The sequence below is a fragment of the Onychomys torridus genome, chromosome 6 (assembly GCF_903995425.1).
Source record: "Onychomys torridus chromosome 6, mOncTor1.1, whole genome shotgun sequence".
In the NCBI taxonomy this organism is placed as follows: Eukaryota; Metazoa; Chordata; class Mammalia; order Rodentia; family Cricetidae; genus Onychomys; species Onychomys torridus.
In genome coordinates, this window is record NC_050448.1 from 6,946,967 (window position 1) to 6,967,998 (window position 21,032).

Here is a 21,032-nt window from a genome sequence, read left to right on the forward strand (position 1 = left end):
CTTCTTCTGTGGCTTTTGCATCACTTCGTTGATTTGATGTTCATAGGAGAACCAAGGGGGTCGTCATGAGCAGCTACTTAACATCTGCTCAGCAATTGCTTGCTCACTAACATCACCCAGAATTTTAGGAAAGCTATAAAATATCCAATCTATTTGCATGATTTGTAACATATACAGTTAGAAATACAAAAGTAGGGGTTGGAGATTTAGTTCAGTGGTAGAGCGCTTGCCTAGCAAGCGCAAGGCCCTGGGTTCGATCCTCAGCTCCACATTAAAAAAAGAAAGAAAGAAAGAAAGAAAGAAAGAAAGAAAGAAAGAAAGAAAGAAAGGAAGGAAGGAAGGAAGGAAGGAAGGAAGGAAGGAAGAAAGAAAGGAAGGAAGAAATACAAAAGTACACTCAGTTACCTGACTTTCCCGCAGCAAACCCCATTCCCACAACCCTGTTCCACTCAGTTACTTCTGTCTATTTCTACTGGTAAGGAATCCATACTTTTCTTACTTGGCTCAGGCTGTTGAGCCAGAAAACGCTGTAGGCCCTGTGGGTTCAACAGTAGACATTTCTACAATCACATAGTAATTGTCTAAGGTCGAGGCAAAAGCCTACTGTGGCTCAGGTAAGGCTTTCCTCTTGAGTCTCATAAAGCTGCGTTTTCACTGTGTCCCAGAGGGCTCCGAGAGAAACAGAGCAAGAGCTCAGGCACCAACCCTTGCGAGGTCACTCTCCCTCCACAGCAGCTAGTCTACTTTGCTTTCTGTTGCTGTGATAAACACCATGACCAAAGACAACTTGGGGAAAGGGGGCTTATTTCACCTTATACTTCAGTAAACAGTCTATCCCTGAGATGCCATGGAAGGAACTCAACACAGGAACGTGCAGGCAGGAACTGAAACAAAGACGACCAAAATGCTCCTTACTGGTTCACCTCTCTCTCTCTCTCTCTCTCTCTCTCTCTCTCTCTCTCTCTCTCTCTCTTTTCTTTCCTCTCTCTCTCTCTCTCTCTCTCTCTCTCTCTCTCTCTCTCTCTCTCTCTCTCTGTCTCTCTCTCTGTCTCTCTCTCTCTCTCCCTCTCTCCCCTCTCTCTCCCTCTGCTTTCTAATACAGCCCCAGGACTACCTGACCTGGTGTGGCACTACCAACAATGGACTGTACCCTCACATCAATCAAAAAAGAAGACAGTTCCTCACAGATAAAGCCACAGGCCAGTCTGACCTAGACAGCTCCTCAGCTGAGACTCCTTTCCTCCTGGTGAATGCTGGTTGTGCCAAGTTGACAATTAAAACCCACCAGGATAGGGCCCCACCCTCACAATCTCAGCTTAGCCTGATCACCTCATACCCAGGCCTCATCTCCAAACATGTTCACATGGAAGCTCTAGGTTGGACGTATAAACTGGGAAGTGACACAAACTTTCAGTCCACAACAGTCTCATTACAGTGCTACAATTTTGGGGCCTTATTCCACAATTCGCCTTTTATCATAATCTCTTACACACACACACACACACACACACACACACACACACACACACACACACACTACTTCCCATCCTAACTAAAAATCCACACACATCATCATCATCATCATCATCATCATCATCATCGCTGTCATCGTCAGGTTATTGAGCCAATAAAGTCTTCACTACTAAGAACCATCACAATGAGCATTGGGTAGTCTCTGTCCAAGGCTACTCTGGCACCTGGCATCCTGGGTGCACTGGTAGGGATCTGTCTGTGTTCTAATTCTCTGGGGCAGCACTTGCCTTAGCTTGTTACCTGACCCCTTGGAAATTGACATAAGAGTCTCGGTATGAATCTGAAAATGAGACCTCCTAACCACAACTAGAGATTTTTGATAACCAGTCAACGGGCCCTCGGCTGTGGAGTCAGTCTCAGAGTAATAGACATCAGAAGTCTTGTTCTAGTTACAAATGATTTCAACTTCCCTGTCTTTGCTTCTGTTGGAGATAACACTAGGAGGACTATCTTAATGAAAGCAAAATGAGTAAGCCTAAAGTGTTTCTGAGACAACATGTATTGGTGTCCAAACACTGGCTCTGTGTCTCATGTTTGCCCAGCCAGTTTCATGAATCAGGACTGTGTAAAGCTGGCTCCAAAGGTAACTTAATGAAGCAAATGATGAGTTGGTGACTAGGATTCCCACCTGCTAACATTAACAAGCAGTTTTCAATGGTGTGTTTCAAGCTCATAGTGTGTTTTTACCCATTCAGATATCAACCGCCATGCATTTGAATCAATATACACGGTGTTGTCCGTGTGCTTACCCCAGTTTGTGACACCTGTAAAAGCAGGCATTTGCCCAACATGTATTCATTAAGCATTCAGGATCATAGAAACTAATTATTCACACTGGTTGGGTTTTGTTTGACAAAAGGGCTGTTTCATTGGTTTTTCTTTTTCTTGTACACCTTGCCTACTTTAATTTTTCTTCTACTGTGAGGGGTACACCAGAGTCCCATAGTCTCAAATTCTTTTCTTTCAGTCACTGACTTGCTCAGCTCCCCACACAGGCAGGACTTGAGGTGTCCTCTCCAGCCATGGAGCAGGTCTGCTGCCCATGGGAGGGTGGGTCTCAGGCCTGCAGCCTCAGTGACCACAGTCTCGGACCATGAGCTACTAGCTAAATTTGCATTTCAGGGTAAAGGATCTAGCACCACCAAGACATTGCCGCTATAAGAGAATGGCCAATGCCTGGGGCAACATCTGTCCTGAAGGACCTTGTTTGCCAGTCATTCTTAAAACAGTGACTCAGATGTGACTTGGCTGGTCCACTGAGGAAAGAGCCATGTATTGTGGATCCATCTTTGCATCTAATCCCAGCAGCCAGGAAGGACACTTTGTGTCATATATGCCCAGAGATTTTCTTAAACTCACTTTGACAATGTTCCTTAATGTAAGTGGCTTTGCAGTATGAAAATAATATACATTATAGCTTCAGCATTCATTACAGTGAAGGAGACCCAAAAGACAATATTAATCTTCAACATAATACTGTGCCCAGAACCAGTTATATGATTTTTAATCATTATCATACTGATATTGTCATATAAATGATGATAAATATGTGAATGTTAAAATAATACTTAGACAATGCCAAGAATTCTCATGATATTTTCTCTAAACATATTAAATATTAACCTACCTTATAAATAAGAGGTATCCATCCATCATCTTTAATTAGGAAAAAAGCTAGCATAGCAATGCACTAAATTATAATAATGTAATAACTAAGTTATAATATCATTGCAGAATTTTCCACTGGTTGGTCTAATTTTAAATTTTCCTACAGTGAAGTAAAGGGTACATTTTTTGTTCTCCACAAAATAAGTATAAAAAAGTAGGATGACAATGTACCTTCAACAGGATCTCATTAAATATAAGGTGAGCAAAACAAAATTCAAAGCTTTTTCCTAAATTCTTCCACCAGCCATAATGAGGAAATTTTGAGGTGAGACGGAGAAACCCTGGTTATGAGACAGGGGTCATCTGCTTTGGAAGTGTGGCACAGAGGACCTGGGTGATGCTCGGCACATGGGAACCATTTCCCTCCCCTCATTGGGCCCACCAATCACTTTCATTCTAGCAATGAGGAAGCCATCCACAGCTGGAGGTGGTGATACAGACTCACACAGCTAGGGATTAGAGTTTAGACATGAAACAGGAACCAGAGTAAATTTGCCTAGTATTCTTTTATTAAGACATTATAATTCTTTTTTACGTAAGACAACTTGGAAGTTGATTCCATAGTTGGATTCAACTGTTTCTTAACATTTGAAGGTAATTTTAATGCTATTAAATCCACAAATGTTAACTTTGTTACCCAGTCCCAATTATCTAAAATGTACATTGCAAACATACAAATATCTATTCTTACCATGTCAGTACTGTTCATCATGGATTTGGAAATGGGGAGAATATATTCCCTTAAATTCCAGGTCAGTAGGTGTTTCTTTACAGTTAATGTTAGCAAAATTCACCCAAGATAGTCATTAGCAATGATCCTCTTTACCTGTTAATGCACACAGAAATACCTTCAAGACTGCATTTTGTTAAGTTTCTGTACTGAAATGTAGAAGAACTAAACTACATAAATATTGAATAGTTTTTAAAAATTCCTCAATTTATTAATCCTTGCATAACATCTATGGTTTTAATCTAGCCGTCTCTCAGATTATATTCTTCTGTATCTTCTTTAACACCACCAAAAAAATATTTCTTCCCGGTTGAATGGGCACCCAGCCTCACAGAATCCTCTCTTGAACAGCTCTTTGGTTCAGCATATGCCCATTAGCCTTGTGTGGCTGAGCGCACAGCATAGCACCCACCTCTTCAACACAAGACTAGGTACCAGGACCAAAGGCCCTGGGATGCTTTGTTTGGCAGATCTCTCATTACCACACAGTCTGTTAGTGTGCCCCATTTCTCAAAATGGCATTTTAAGCTGTCATGCAGTTTCAGAGTTCAAACCACCAATAAACAACTTCCTAGACTATTTTGGTTCCATTGGTTAACGGCACAGATACACAGAATTAAAAATAAAGTAAATCTTGGAATGAGCACCAAAATATAAAAAACAAATTAAATCAGAATATTAACTGTGAAAATGTTCCAAGGGAACATGAGCATTGATCTCTTGCATGAAGTAGTAGACAGCAAAGATGGTTGTCTTCCCTGGGCTGAGAGGGGATCCTGTGTTTCAGACCATGGTGTCCTTTATACTCTGACACAATTTTAATTTACCTGTCTCCATAGATGGCTTTTTCAGGAACACAACACATGGATAAACAAGGATCATTCTGATATTTTACAAGCTAGAAATTAAAATATTCCAGCATGTTCCTTGTGGCTTCTAATCCTATTGAATGTCAACCCCTCACACCTCAGCATCCTTACTGTGAGGGCATTTTTCTTTAAATCCCCCCTTCTCAAGATTTTAGTCCCAGACAGATGGTGGTGGTGCATTTGGGAGGCAAGTGGATCTCTGAGATCGAGGCCAGCCTAGTCTGAGTGAGTTCTAGGACAGCCAGGGTAACACAGAGAAACCCTGTCTAAAAAAAGAGACAAAAAAAAGATTTCGGTCCTAATGTCTTCAAGTTGCCTGGATGTTGCTCTGCTCCCCTCACTCACCTCGTCGGCTGCTGTTTGTCTAGAACCTTCTCTGTACTCCTGACTAATGCTTAGGAATTCAAACCACAAAATCTCTTGCCATGCATAAAGATTTCTTCACAGGATGGCTTACCAAAAGCGATGCAACTAACCATGTTTTAATATCTGGCTAGTTTTACTTTTTATTTCTTCCAGACAAAACATTTAAAATTCTTTCCATTTGCACATTTGAAGTAAACAACCGTATATGCTTCCTATCCATTCCCTGTTTGCAAATAATGTTCCTATATGTTATGCCAAATGGAAATACCTCCAGACATTGGACTGTGCCTCTCACAGCATTATGCAGTGCCGTTTATTTACTCAGCATTTATCAATAATTGCTACTGAGTCCAGGCGACCCTTTGCCAGAAGCCATCGTTTGAACTTGCTATTTGCCTAACCTTCGTTGCACCCGGGAGGTTTTAGCTTTAGTCTTGGCCACTTTATTACCCTCTCTCTAGAACTAAGGGGCCATTTGATCACTCCTAAGGTTTCATGGGGAGGGCTAACTCTCGGTGCTAGCACTAGATGTTTAGGCTAATTCCTTCATTTTCCACTATATCCTTGATTTTTCTCAAAGCAGCCGCATTAAAACACTCCTGCTGACATGAGATATTGATGTTGGTCTTTTTTCCACTCGGTCTTTCAAAAGCTCTCGTCTTGCATATACACAACATTGATCTATAGCTTCCTGATAGCCAAAATTGCATTTGGTTATGGGGAGGGAGGGTGACTCTTAGCGGGTTCTTCCCCCAGGATCTCATTCATATGGAGCACTTCCTGTTTTGTTATGCATCCAGCAATCAGGCTAACAAAGCACTGTTGCCTTCAACTATTTTTATTTCCTGATGTTTTGGAAAATCACACTAACAGATTATGTTCCCCAGCAAGTCGATTCTGCTCTCTGAAGTTGGCTCATTGCAGCACTTCCCTACAACTAGCCCCATTGTTTCTTTTAAGAAGGACAAAGGACGCAATTGTTCTTCAGAAAGAAAACTGTTTCTCCTCCGATTTGCTTTCCTCTGCTTGACAAAATACCATTGTTCAGGGACACGCTGCAGCTGAGTGGTGGTCTAGCTGTCTGAACAGTTCAGACGAGGGATCTCAAGCCCACCATTTGGAATCATCACATCTAGAAGTTCGTAGATTTCCATATAAATAACTAATCAGAAACAATAAGTAAAAATGGAGGACCTTACTTGGTCAACACGGGTGGCTGTCAGGGAGAAACAAAGGCAGCGCAAAGCAGGCCTGCGAACCTCCGTTCATTTGCCAGACTCTGGGGAAGGGCAGCTTCTCGGCTTGCTGTGGGTCACAGTGCTAGCACGACATTTCAGGGTGTTGCTTTCTAATTTCAAGTTGAAGTTCAGATGATCTCTCAGTAATGCTCATTTCTAACAATGTTCTTCTCTTTAGAGGAGAATTTCTTTTAGAAAGAAATCTGTGTCTCCTTTGAGGGAATCATTTGATACAAATTCACAAACTGAAACAGTCCCTACAAGATACTAAGCAGAAAGGGAGTGGTGTCATCTTAAACTCCTACTTGAGATGCCTGGATATTTGGGCGGGTGCCTACATCATCCTAATTTCTAGGACTCCACAGCAAATGCAGGGATTCACTGAGAAAAATGAAGGCAATGTTAACCACCTTCTTACCAGACTCACCCAAGAACTCTGCTGTCGCTGGTCCAGGAGTGCCCTGTGAAAGATGATGAAGGATACTGGTCACGAGCCTTGCTGTGCTGCTGAGCACTAGTTGCCAAACGCCCTCAGGACTCAGCAGATGCTTGGGGTTTAATGTTTTGGCCTTGATGTGCCCCATGTGTCTTTCCTGAAGAGAAATCTGGTGTTTTACCATAAGCCCAGTCCCTCCTCTCAGGCATTAGAGTCTGCAGCTGCCTCTCTTCTGTGCCTGGCAGTAATAAATACACCAGAGGGCCACCTTATCCTAAATTGCCCCATCTTTGGGAAAGCAGAGATACCTGTATATTCATGAGGGCAAAGCACTTTAGTCTTGCAGAGTGGTCCATCACAAGATGGACCGTGCCAGTTATGGAAACAGCCCTAGGAGCTAGAGCCAGCTGGGTAAGAAGGGAACTAGTGTACAAATGATCTGAGGGGACTGCAGATAAGGGCAGAGCTATTTATTCAGCTTGCAGAAAAGCTTGACATAAACAAGATAAGAGGCAAACTCTGAGTTGGTATGATGCTTTGATAAGGTAAATAAAGTCACCTGTAGAAGGTCATAGGCCTCTTCGAGGAGAGCTAGGGGAGACGAGGTGAAATTTCAGTCCTGGTTTTTCACAGCAGACTCCTTCTCTAAGGGAGGGCAACAGGAGAACCCATCTCAACAGGCCTGCTAAGAGCTGCCTTTCATGCATACCCACCTCCTTTAGAACATGTAGAGACCATTTCTAAAGTACAATCTAACGTACTGGATCCTGCTGCTTTCAAAAGACATAAAAGAACTAGGTCTGGTAGAGCATGCATGTAATCCCAGCAGAGTTATATGGTTCTGAAATTCAACCCTAGCCAGGGCACATATCTAGATAGGTAGACAGATGATAGATAGATAGATAGACAGATAGATAGGTAGATAGATAGATAGATAGATAGATAGATAGATAGATAGATAGATAGATAGATAGACAGACAGGCAGACAAAATTGTCTTCCACCCTGACTTGACTGCCGACCCAGAGAGGTCTGTTTCTGTGTTCTGGTTCTGAAACATTCCTGTTTCACTGGAGACAGGGGAATTTCCATGCCTGCTCAGGTGTGATGGAGAAGCTGCACTATGCCAGCCTCCTCAGCCGGCTGCAGAGAGTGAAGGAGCAGGCCCAGGTGATCAATCAGGCAATGGCCGAGCTGGCAACCGTCCCTTATCTCCAGGACATCAGTCAACAGGAGGCGGAATTGGTAAGTATTTGTTTCTCTTTGTTTAAGCCTTCACAGTCCCCGAGCCAAAAGAAGACTGATGGGGGCTGAAAAGGCTGGTGGTAATAAATGTAGTCTGAAGGGAGACGCCAGCCCTCATCCAGCATTCAAATGAAGACGCTGGAAGATGGAAGCAGTCTGGAGCTTCTAATCACTTTAGCCTTTTCTTACTTCTTCCTTTATTTTTTGTTTTGTTTTTGTTGTTGTTGTTTTTTGTTTTGTTGGGTTTGTTGTTGTTGTTGTTTTGTTTTGTTTTGTTTTGTTTTGTTTTGTTTTGTTTTGTTTTTCAAGACAGGGTCTCTCTGTGTGCTTTTGGAGCCTGTCCTGGATCTCGCTCTGTAGCCCAGGCTGGCCTCAAACTCACAGAGATCTGCCTGGCCAGTCCTGGGATTAAAGGTGTGTGCCACCACCCGGCTTCTCCCTTTCTTTCTTTCTCTCTTCCTGTCTTTCTCCCTTTCTATGTAGGGAGAACTTTGTAATGTGTAAAAATATAGGAAAGGGTTAATTATTCATTTTATATATAAAGCTTTTTTTGTTTGAACTCAGATGAAAGTGTGGGTGTGCGTGTGCATGTGGAGGACACACTTAGCTGTCTCGTCTTCGCTCAGGCACCATTTGTTTTGTAGACAGGATTTCTCCTTAGTCCAGAGCTCACTCAGTAGGCTAGGCTGGCCTAGCCATTGAGCCCCTGGGATCCACCTGTCTCCACTCTCCCAGCTCTGAGACAAATGCTAATGGCCATGCCAAGCTGTTTCTTTTCTTCAACATGATTTTTAAGGATCAAGTTCAAGTCCCCACACTTGGAAGATGAAACACTTTACCAACTGAGCTGTCTCTCCACACCAGCTGAAATTCTAATTAATGTTCTCTGGAACTCCAAAACGATACTGCACAGTCCTCTTCCGTAGAACAGGCAGGGGGCAGAACACATATCTGTATAGGAAGACCATCCTACAAAATGTCCCAAAGTGTAGGTCACCTCTAGCATTATCATATGTAGTAGAAGCAGCAGCACACACAGTCATACACTCAGTAAAAGTTTGAGAGAAAAGTGTTGAGATATATATACATTGATTTTTTTAACTAGATACATTCAGAGAACTAGACATTTTTTTCTTGCACAGACAAGTAAAAAACTACTTAAAGGAATAGCTTAGAAACAATCTTCAAACAGATATGTGTATTATACTCATAATTAATATTAGAAAACATACCAACTCATTTGAAAAGTAATTATTGAACAGTGTGCTGCCCATTCAAGGAGAGGTCTGAAGAGCCTGATGTGTCATAGGGAAGGGATCTTTCCTTTGAAGCTTTAATTGAGAGTAGCTGAAACTAATTATAGACTTGAATGGAATTCACAGCACAAGGGTGAGAACAGCCCAAACTGATTACCGGTAATTTTCAGATAACTAAAGGAACCCTCCCTCTTTGAGATTTTTACAGACGGAACCAAGAAATGAGCTTCTAGTATTTATAATATTTATCCAGACTTTTTAAAAAGTGTATTAAATAAATACTGATATTCAGAGTAATCTTATGAAGCAGTCTGCCTAGCCCAGTAATAATGCAACGCCTACTACAGATGAAGCTCATGAGATAAGCCTGTTGTTTAAGGACTCTGTAAGTCACAACTGGTGCTAATACTGGCTGACCATCGTGATGGCATGCAGAACACCTCTTAAAAGGCAGTGTGTTCATCCTGCTATTCATGAGGCATTCAGCAGTGTGGCAAGTGTGCTGCTTTCAAAGGGCATATTACAACCAATTTTAGATGATTAATGCTCCTGTAAGATAAAAGAAGCAAAAAAATGTTAATTTGGAAAGAAAATGTTGATCCTGTCTTCTGAAAAGCACATTCAATATTTAAGTAAGAAAAATGCAGAGGAATTCTCTTCTTGTAAGTCTCCTGAGCCACATACCTATGGGATTCCCTTCCCCCAGAAATGCTTATATTTCATAATATGCACAAAGGGCTCAAAACCAACTTCACTGAAATGTCTTCCAAATGTACAATTTTTCAGTAGCATATATATATTTTGAGCTGAGGATCGAACCCAGGGCCTTGTGCTTGCTAGGCAAGCATTCTACCATTGAACTAAGTCCCCAGCCCTTATATTTTTGAAAATGGGATTTCCTGGAATAATTTCATATTTTATACACTTCCAAAATTTAGAAAATTAGACAGATACATGATTGAATGTAAATCAACAGATGGACAGACATATTCATAGATGATAGACAGACATGCAGAAAATCGACGTGTGGGTACAACCCTAACATCTGTATCTTGGAAGGTTTCATCACTTTATGCAATAGACTTTACTTTCCAGTTTCCAAGTATGGGTTAACCTTAAAAAGTAAATCCCAACCTGCCCTTGTAGGGCACCATAGAAACAGTGGTGGTTCAACAGACGCCTCTTGAGTGACTCTGCAGCATCAGAGAGATCATTGAAGGGTTAACCCTCCAGTCTCATGTGTTCTAACACAGCCTACACATTCGCCATGATAGGATTTGTTATTAGTTTCTGAAATAGGGTCTCACTATCTGGCTCAGCGGAGCTTTGAACTTGGGATCCTCCTGCCTCAGCCTCCCCACTGTTATGACTATGCTGACTTTTGCTTGTTTGTTTCTTCTGAGATGAAGCCTCATGTAGACCAGGCTTGACACTCATTACTCCCCAAGACCAGTCTTGAGTCCCAATCCTCCTACCTCTGCCTATCAAGTCCTAGGATGGCAAGCATGCACCGCCACTCCTAGCCCATTGTATTATTTTCAACTGGAATATAGCAAATGGCTTTTTTTGTAGGTAAAGTGTGCTGTTTCAAAGGGACCTTTTAAAAAGAAGATGAAGAAGAAGAAAATTAGTTATTTCAAAATTTTAACAATAGTAAAAGAGTTTAAATGAACGAGAGTCTTTTAAGAGGCAATAAAACATTGCAGTTTTAGTATTGTCCTCTGGAGAGCTTTTTCATGATGCCTAGAATTATGATCCATTAGCCTCAGGAGAAAATACTAAAACACATTCATGTACTACATGGCATTTCCTGAGAGAATTAACTGCTGCCGTCATTCTTTACAGCCCAAATCTGTTTTTAACAAAACATCAACACTTACTACATTAAAACCTGTATGTTTCCTACAAATTTGGAGGAAGAATCTTTTCATTGTTTCCATATTTTATGTGTACAGCAATATTCAGTCATGACTGGAGCAGAGTCGAAGTGGTGGGAAATATGAGTAATAAAATCATCAGCGTACGAATGATTTTTTAATTAGGTTTTAATCTGTGTGTTTAGAGAAGTTATTTCTGTGTGAATTTCATGCTGATAATTTTTATCTCGGTATCACAGCTGCAGTCGCTAATGGCAGACGCCATGGACACCCTCGAAGGAAGACAGAGTGACAGAGAGCGTGTCTGGAATACAATCCAAAAGGTAAAACTCTGAGCTGAAGGAAAAATGTATCTTATCCTCGGAGAAAATGTCCACCTTGGATCCAATCTGTTGAAAAGGTAAAATAAGAAATGAAAGCAGCCCTGGGGTTGTGTTTGGTCTGCCTTCTTTGTGAAGTGAATGAGGTCAAAAGAATTAGAAATGTGGCCAAAACCAATGATGAATTTGTTTAATTTGTCCCCACACATACTGTGGTCATGACACACACCAACCTTCCTGTTCATGCTCCTTCTCATTTTCTGTTTAAATCATCTGTTGCTTCATTATTTGTAATGATAATTTTAAAAACCCTTTTCCTTGGAATTTTCATTGATTCTTCAACTATTTATTTGTCTTTTGTTTTTCGTTTTGTTTCTTTATTTGTTGCCACTCACTTGGGAAATACACCCCAGCTCAAGCTCCAGAATCTTGCACTCCAGTAGTTTTGGAAGGGGAGAAACGTAATAGCTAGTCACTGGTGCTCAAAGCAACATTTACAGGTTGTGGCTGGCCCCAGGTACTCAGGTACTGTGTGACACTACAGAACTGTCTGAAGGGCTGGTAATGCTATACCTCCAGCTTTCTCCTGGGCAATACATTGCTCTACTTCCCATTCAGTATCCTCCATCTCTTTGTGGGATCCTGAGGTCGGGAAACAAAAGGAAAGGAACAAACAAGGCTTTAATCTAAAAAGTAATACCCACCCAGGAGGGACTCCAGTGAATCTGAGGAGATGCGTGTGCTCTGAAATCAACTTGAAACTCTGAAGATACATGTGGAAAACAACATCAACTCAATGCATAGATACTTGAGTGTCAGAGATACCTTGCTAGGAAGAAGCAGTGTGGCTATATGATGGCTGTGAACAACCTGTTTTCATAACTTGTAGAAACAGATGAGAATAGTGTGGTCTGGGAGGTCAGGCAAGTATCTTTATGATTGTGGTATTTCTATAACATTTAAAAACTAATGTTCATTATTCAGGTAAAAGGGAAAATTTGGAAGGTGGGGAGTTGGTAAAGTACTTGAACATGTGGACATGAGTTCAATTCCCAGATCCCACATTTTTTAAAAAGGCCATTTGTGGTGGTGTCATCCCAGGACAGGGGAGGTGGAGACAGATCCCTGGGACTCAGAGGCCAGCCAGTCTAGCTTAATTTGTGAGCTTCAAGCCAGTGAAAGACCCCGTCCCAAAAATAGGTGAATGGCACCTGAAGAATGACATGCAAGGTTGTCCTCAGACCTTTACATGCACACACACACACACACATGAACTTTTCCAAACATAGTGGAAAACATGAACTAAGAATTCAAAGAAATCGTGTGTATTAGTTACTTTTCTAACACTGTAATCAAACACCATGACCAAGGCAACTTATAAGAGAAAGTGTTCAATTGGGGGCTGGCTTACAGTTTCAGAGGGCTAGTTCATGATCATCACTGCAGAAGTATGGTGGCAGGCAGGCATGATGCTGATCTGCAGGTAGGCAGAGAGAGAGAGAGAGAGAGTGATTCAGCCTTTCATAAGCTTTTGAAACCTCAAAGCCCACCCCCAGTGACACATCTCCAACAAGGCCACACCTCCTAATACTTCCCAAACAGTTCCACTAACTGGTGACCAAGCGTTCAAACATATGAGCCTATATAGGACCATTCTCATTAAAACCACCACAGCAACTTAGGGATTTTTGGGGTCTTGTAGTTCCAAAGTGAGAAGAATCCATCACCATCCCAGCATGGCAGCACACAGGCAGGCATGGGTTGGAGCAGCAAGCTGAGAACTCACATCTTGATCCACAAACAGGAAGCAGAGAGCACATACTCAGAATGGCAAAAGTCTTGCAAAACCCCAAAGTCTGCCTCCAGTATTATGGCTATTCTTGGTTATCAACTTGATTGCTTTTGGAATTAAGTATAACTCAAAAGTAGAGGACACACCTCACCTGAGAGGGATTTCTGATTAATTTGAAGTGGGGAGATCTATTTGTATTCTGGATCTTTGAGGTAGGAAGACACCTTTAATCCAGATCTAATCGGGGCCATGCCTTCTGCTGGAAGCCTATATAAGGACATGGGAGAAGGAAGCCATTGCTCTTTGCCCACTTGCTCTCACCTTACTAGCAAGTCCTTCCTTCACTGGCATTGAAGCCTACTTCTTCAGGACTCCAGTGCATACTGAAGGCCACCTGAGACATCCAACCTTGCAGACTGAACAACTACTGGATTCTTGAACTTTCCATTCATAGCCAGTCATTGTTGGGTTATCTGGACACAGCCTGTAATTCATTCTAATAAATTCCTTTATATAGAAAGTCATCTATAAATTCTGTTATTCTAGAGAATCCTAACTAACACACCCTAGAGACACACCTCCTCCCACAAAGCCACACCTCATAATCCTTCCCAAGCAGTTCCACCAACTGAGTACTAAGTATTCAAATATTTGAGCTTATGAGAGCAGAGCCATTGTTGTTCAAACCATCACACTATGCACATCTACAGGCAAATACCCATACATAAAGAGAATCAAAGAATGGTGTCAAGACACTTGCTTGAGCAAAGAGGCAGGGTCTAGAGAGAGGCCTTCTGATGCCATTTAATGAGGAAAGAAACTGTTACATGGGTAGCTTTTGGCTAAGAGTATAAACTGCTTTAAAGCATAGCCAGGAGGGGAAAGCCACACTAGATAGCTGAATGAGGATTTAATTTAAGAAGTAAAGGTGGTTGCTGCCCAGACTGACAACCTGAATCCAATTTTAGGGAGCTACATGGTGGAAATAGAGAACTGACTCCTATAAGTTGTCCTGTGACCTCCACGCACATGTTATGGTACATGTGTGTGTGCAGGGGGTGGGGGGAAGAAATGCAATTTTTAAATTAATAAGTATGAAGTTGTTAAATAAGAAACTGAAAAGGTAAAGAAAAAAAATCAGTACCATTCTGTTGAGGTGGAGATCAAAGAGAAGAGGTTGTAGTGACTAACCCTGAAAATTTTGGATTAGAAATCTGTCAAGCCCAACTCAGGCACTTATTGAAGATACTGTTCTGTCACTCTTGGGTCTCTGAAGTAGAAGGAAGTTTCTAGAAAGGTCAGGCCACAGACCTTTGAGGAGGATACACTAATCCACTGATATGTGAAATGATGAGGAATTCAGTGATCTTAGAGGAGTTCTGTGGCTTTTGGAAAAACTAGGTTTAGAAACAATGTGTGTTTCCATACTGGGCATGGCTTTTCCAAAGAAGTGCTCACAGGAAGACAAGGGTAAACAGAAGGCAGAGAGGAAGGAGCAAGCGTGTCTTTCTCTTTAGAGCCCCTGTTGACAGAGACTAATGGCTGCCAAAGCAGAGATAGGCTGTGTAGAGAACCAGCCCTAGGATCACAGCTGACCGTAGAGAAGGATGGGTTTGGAGTAGAGAGAATACGGGTTTATAACAGAGTGTATTGAACCTGGATGCTGTCAGGATGCCCAAGGGGAAATATGGAGCCTCAGGCTCTGGATAAATACTGAATGAAGGTGACAAGAAATAAGAGGAAAAAGATGACAGGAAGGAAGGACAGACTAGAGATGTAAGTTTCTAGGTCGTTGGCCAGGTAACACCAAATGAAATCATTTGAGTGGCTGACACTGATCAGGAGGACCATATAAAGAGGAAAGAGAGTTGTGAAGGGGCACTTCAAACTACAGAAAAGAAACCTGCAAAGGAGAGCGAGGGCCTGCAGAAAGAATTAGAGCTGGAGGGTAAAGAAATTCAATACTGAAGAGTCAGCAACATTACCAACTGTTTCTACTGGCTATACAAAATAACTTTAGAACAGGGATCAGCAAACTACAAGCTGCAGGTCACGTTCAACACTCCACCTATTTCTGTTAGTCAAGTTTATTGCTTGCAGCCATGCCTTTCATTTACATGTGGTCTGGTCAACATGGCCACTGTAATCTCTCACTAAGTCAAAGCTATTTACTATCTAGCTGCATGAAGAAAAATGTTGTTGTACTCCAGTTTACAACAGTACACCTCCCAGAAATATTTGCATCCATTGAGTAAATATTTACATTTTCAAATCCAAGTATTCATAGAGCCACAGCCCAATGACTGAATCATAGGGCCAGGCCAGAAAGTGATCAACATCTTTCTGCAGCTTTTGAAAATGCTCCTTGCTCTTTTCTGTAAGCTACTGCTCTTGGTACCTGTGTTCATGGGCATACCTAGACTGTCACTTCTTACTTTGCCCCTACGTCAGCTATCTATGTGGTGTAACAAACAACCCTACATGCAGTGCTTTAAAAATATCATTGTTGTTTCTCAATCCAATACACTGATCAGACTCTACCAGGTGGTTCTCAAAACTTGTCACATCTGGTTCAATCTTATGGCTTGTGAATTCCCAAGATGGCTGGTCACATGCCTGACAGCTGACACTGGTTGGCAGAAACAGTTGCCTGTATGTAGGTCTCCTGTATGAAATAGGCTTTAAAACAGCATCTCACTGGGTTCCAAGGCAACAATTTAAGAGAAGGGAAGTGAATGCATTCAATCTTTAAGAGTAATCTTCCTACATCAACTTCTGCCATACTGTGCCGATGCAAGCAATCCCTGACCAGCCTAGACATATGTGGATGGAAAGTCTTCCACTACCAAGGAAATGATGGTGACCATCTCAGAGACAGGGCACAACTGCAGAGTGGTTCTATATCCTGGACTGGAAAACATACCTACAAGCAAGCAGGAGTCAGGCAGACAGTGAAGTCCAGGGTCCCAAAATAACAACACAAGGGACCCACACGTGACACACCCAACCAGTGGGTGTCTAAAGACCCACTGGTGAACAGCCAATCTTTCCAAATTAAAATCCCTGGTAATGACCATGGCTTTCTAAATAGAAGCTCCCGAGAGATCTTTAGGAAGGCATAGATGGGAAAGAACAGGGTGCCAAATTTTTCCCAAAGGCTTTTAATTTGGTTAATGTGACTCTACAAAGGATGATGGTATCACTCTCAGACAATTCCAGTAGCAAGTAAGTAATTTCCTTTTACTGCTACAGAGTTAATTTGTGTGTGCAGGAAAAAAATAATTTAAAAAAAATTCTAATTGTACAAGCTACACTGTGTTCTGAGCTCCCTGGAAGTTGATATCAGCATTGCCACCTCTGAGATCTGTTATCTGTAATGGAAACAGCTGTTGTACCTAATGGAAACACTTGAAATTTTCATTGGAAGCAGCAGAATTATGGCAGAAGCTGCTCATTCTGCACAGTTAAAGGGTCTGTCAGAATTCTCATTTCCTCACACAGTTTCCTGGGTTCCACATTGTTATAGGTCTATAAAAAGCCTCATCACACTGCAATCCGATTTCTGAGCACTGACCTCCTGTCTGTGTTTTTGTCTTTTCTGAAGTTCCCCAGAAACAACTGTGCCTTGCCCCCACTCACTGGAACTAAAATACACTTCCTCACAGAGTCATAAGAGAGTGGTGGTGGTTTGGGTTTGACTCTGTGGAGTAGTTCCTTCCAGTAATTAACTTAGGATTCAGATGCATCCATGGTGCTTTGGTGATGAAGATACAAAACCGGGCAATTCACATTTTAAAAATAGCAGGGATTTTTTTTTTCTTATGTTGGGATGTCCCATCTACAGTGTGGTTAAGAACATCGCACTTTGTTCAGTTTTATTCTATAACAATGGAGCCTGAGGAAGAACACTGTTTTTTGAACATCCCACTGAAGTCCCACTGATACCTTCCTGATTCATGTGAACTGCAAAATACTCACTTGACTTCCATTCTGTTAGACATTGTCCTAGACATTCGAGACTCACTCATGAAAAAATCAGTGCCCTCCTCCTATTTGCAGCCTACTGAAGTAGGCAATAAACCACCTAACAATATAGACTATGATACAGGGTAAAATGGGGCAGGAGGGCATGCTAGGAAAATGGAAGGTGCCTATGCACACACTGGGTAGAACTCATTGTTAGTAAAGGAAACAGTAAGTGTAGGACACTAAGGTGGATGGAGCATGACCTCCAAGGACAGCATGGCACTGCTGTGTGATGAACAGGCACTGAGACATGATGTGAAAGAGACTAGAATGTTTTATAAACACAAAACCAAATAGACTCGAACGCTGCTAGGCGAGAATGGGTTGAAGGAGCAAAGGAGACAAGGTGTCTTGGATGCTCTTTGACAGCTGTCATGAGTACCATGACCAAGGCAACTCACAGAAGAGAGTTTAGGGGGTGCTAGCAGTGGGGAAGGACAGCAGCAGGCATGGTGTGAGACAGTAGCTGGGGGCTCATATCCTTATCCACCAGTAGGGGGCAGACAGACAGAGAGTGCTAACTAGTGACACACCTCCTACAAGGCCACGCCTCCTGCTCCTTCCCAAGCAACTCCACCAACAGGGGACAGAATGGTAGATATGTGAGTCTGTGGAGGCCATTCTTGTTCAAACTGTCACACAAGGACAGGTTATTACAGTGATATGGCAGAGAAAATGGAAGCCCCAGCCTGAAGCCTAGGTGGGAACATGGGAGCATTCATCTACTCAGAAAGGCAAAGGCATTTAAAGAGAGACCAGTGCTACAAAAGAAACAAAATACCCTGCATTTGTTACTTTTCTTGTAGCTGTGATTGAAGCCTTTTAAGGGATGGGATTTCTTTGGACTGACAGTTTGAGGGTGCCATCCATCCTGGCAGGCAAGGCATGGGAGCAGGGGTCTGGGTGGTTGGTCACATTGTGTCCACAAAAAGCAGAGACAGGAACACTAGTGTCCCACCTGCCTTCTCCCCCAGTCCAGGACCCAGTTCCCTGGAGTGATACCACCCATGCTCAAATGATTCTCCTCAATCAATTCTCCCTGGAAACACCTTCCTAGACACACCCCAAGGCGGGTCTGCTAAGCAACTATAAATCCAGCCATGTTGAAAATGGAGACTAACCATCTGAACTAGCAATTTGGAGGTAGACTAAACCTATCAATTAGGGCAAGAAGCCGTTTTCTTTGTCTGGGCCTTATTTTCTTTACCTGCAGAATAAAGATGTGGGCTAGAAAAGTCTCAACCCTTCCCCAGCTCTAAGTAAATAGATCTCTTGAAAGCCAAACCACCAAAAGTCAAAGAATAAACATATTTTATTGAGTTCTTACTATGGAACATTTCCCTGTTTATATATATCAACTCATTAATCTTCACCAGGTAAAAACTATAATTCTTTAAAAAGAAATCAAGAAGGTTGCTTGAACTCATGCAGCCAGTAAGGAACACAAGCCATGGCTTGAGCTGACTGGGTCTGGAACCTCCATGATGGAAGTCCAGGACACATGACACCAGAAGTCCAAGCAATTGTAGGCATTCAACAATGTGTTCAACACCATGCTTGCATTCGAGTGTGAGGCCAAGTGTGGGGTTAGGGTAGCCTCTAACCAAAGAGGACTCTGGCTATCCACTAGCCCAGTGTCTTCGGTTCTCAGTCTTTCGGTGTAAGCTGAGGAAGCCACTATGAAGTTTGGGGTTTAGTTTAGCTTTACAGTTAACTGACTTTGAGGCTGGGGAGATGGTTCAGTGGGTAAAGTGCTCTCCATGCAAGCATGGAGACCAGAGTTCAAATCCCCAGAACCCATAGAGTGCTGGGCCTATGGTGGTACATACCTACAATCCCAGTGATCCTAAGAAGAGATGGATGATGGCAGCAGGAGGCTCTTCAGCCTGACAAGCACAGTGACAAAAGCAGTTTGTCTCCTTATGCTTGCTACAGCATGTATTTACACATACCAACAGGCATGCAGATACATATACACACTAAATAAGTTAATTAGCTAATTAATAGGCTATCTTGTAAAGGATCCCCTCCTTTGGTGTGTAGCTTTCCATCATGAGACACTGAGAAGCAAGTCCCCACCTTCTGAGAAACCCAGGATGTCCAGGCCCATTCCATGTTTACATCCTGTGATTTTGTTACTTACCACTGAATTCTTAAGTCGACTGAAGTTGGATTTTTTTAAGAATTTATTTTTAATTATTGATAGACGTATGTTTCTGTGTAGGCCCATGCGCATGAATGAAGGTGCCACAGAGGCCAGAAAAGATACCAGACTCCCCTGGAGCTAGAGTTGTGAGTCACCTGATATGGGCAGTATGTGATCTTAACCACTGAGCCAGCTCTCCAGACCCTCCACTGAACTTTTGTGAAGGGGTCCAACCACAGAAAAAGGAGGGGATATGAAAAGAAGCTTGATATTAAGTTGACACATCTGATTTTTCTCACTACCAAACCAAGAGTTTAACAATTCACAAGGAAACGTTATTCTCTCAGTGTATACAAAGCCTAAAGTCTCAATGAGATCAGAATTTAACCTGCTATAACATGTTATTTTACTCTTCTGTCTCTGAGTCACTCATCTGAGACTAAATGAGGGAAATAAACTTGGATACTTTAGAAGCAATGAGAGAAGTTTCCTCAAATATGGCCTGAGGCCTGTGAGTTTTCACAGGAAGTGGTTGTAAAGTGGGAACCACTTTACCATTCACCTAGTATTATAAAATGCAGCGAATTCAATAAATCCAGCAAACAGAGTGCATGCATGTCCTCAAAATATCCACATGAAGGTACTCAAAATTATCTGCATTTTTATATCCCTTTTTATCTGGAAGCCCTCACTTTCACATCGCCCCCATTGTCATCACACAGAAATGGCATTTATAGGTGTACTTGCTGGGCCTTTGAAGATGAACACGTGATGGGTTATATGACCCAGCAACTCAGTTCCATTGCAGGCTTGGCGTAGGCAGAGCAGAGGAGAGTGAATACAGATTGGGTGGTGGGGCGGGGTCAATTGGTTGAGGAGAGACCAAGAGCAAACTGCAGCCTTTTATTTACTTTCCACATCAGCATCCCAGCCGGAATCCTTCAGAGGCTCCCGTGCAGCGCCATCACTCATCCACCAGTCAGCTGGGCTGACTGATGCATGGTGGGTTAGGAGTTTTGTGAATGTTCGTGTCTTTTCCAAGACTCAGCAGTGGTGCCATTCATTTACAAAGCAGTTTGTCCAGCAATCAGGCTTTTCCTGTGTGTCTTGCTCTTTCCAGAGTCTCCACAGATTTATTACAATTGACTGTGAATCTTGCAACTTCTGGTTATGGCCATCCTCATTAGCATATCCCCACATTTTTTTATGGTGTGAGCTCTGAGCACAGCTAAGCAGACCTGTCCATAGACTCCTGCAGGTCGTTGAGGGAACCTGCATGCTCTTGTCACTAGCTGTGCTGGGAAGTGGAGCAGGGAGAGACAGAACCAAAACCCCTGGGGATAAATCACTGCAATTTGAAATCAACACAGTCTATGTCTATAGGTTTCCAGGCAAGGCTCTGTAGGGAAGGTGCTTCCCTGGAGCTCATGGCTATCATCAGAAGCTGAACTTTTGGGCAATGACACCATGACTATTCTGTGAAGTAGGGAAAGCCAGAAGCTTTGGTTCTTGCCAGCTGCCATCACAGAGC

General features: G+C 42.4%; 1 protein-coding gene across 1 annotated transcript in view; it reads left to right on the plus strand.

Annotated features, from left to right (window-relative positions):
• The window catches only part of Spata16 (spermatogenesis associated 16), a 250,773-nt gene that overhangs the window by 202,689 nt on the left and 27,052 nt on the right, over window positions 1–21,032 (plus strand). The window contains exons 8-9 of the mRNA XM_036189517.1: window positions 7,920–8,084; window positions 11,457–11,540. Of these exons, the coding sequence (XP_036045410.1) occupies window positions 7,920–8,084; window positions 11,457–11,540 (249 nt within the window). The remainder of the gene's footprint in view (window positions 1–7,919; window positions 8,085–11,456; window positions 11,541–21,032) is intronic.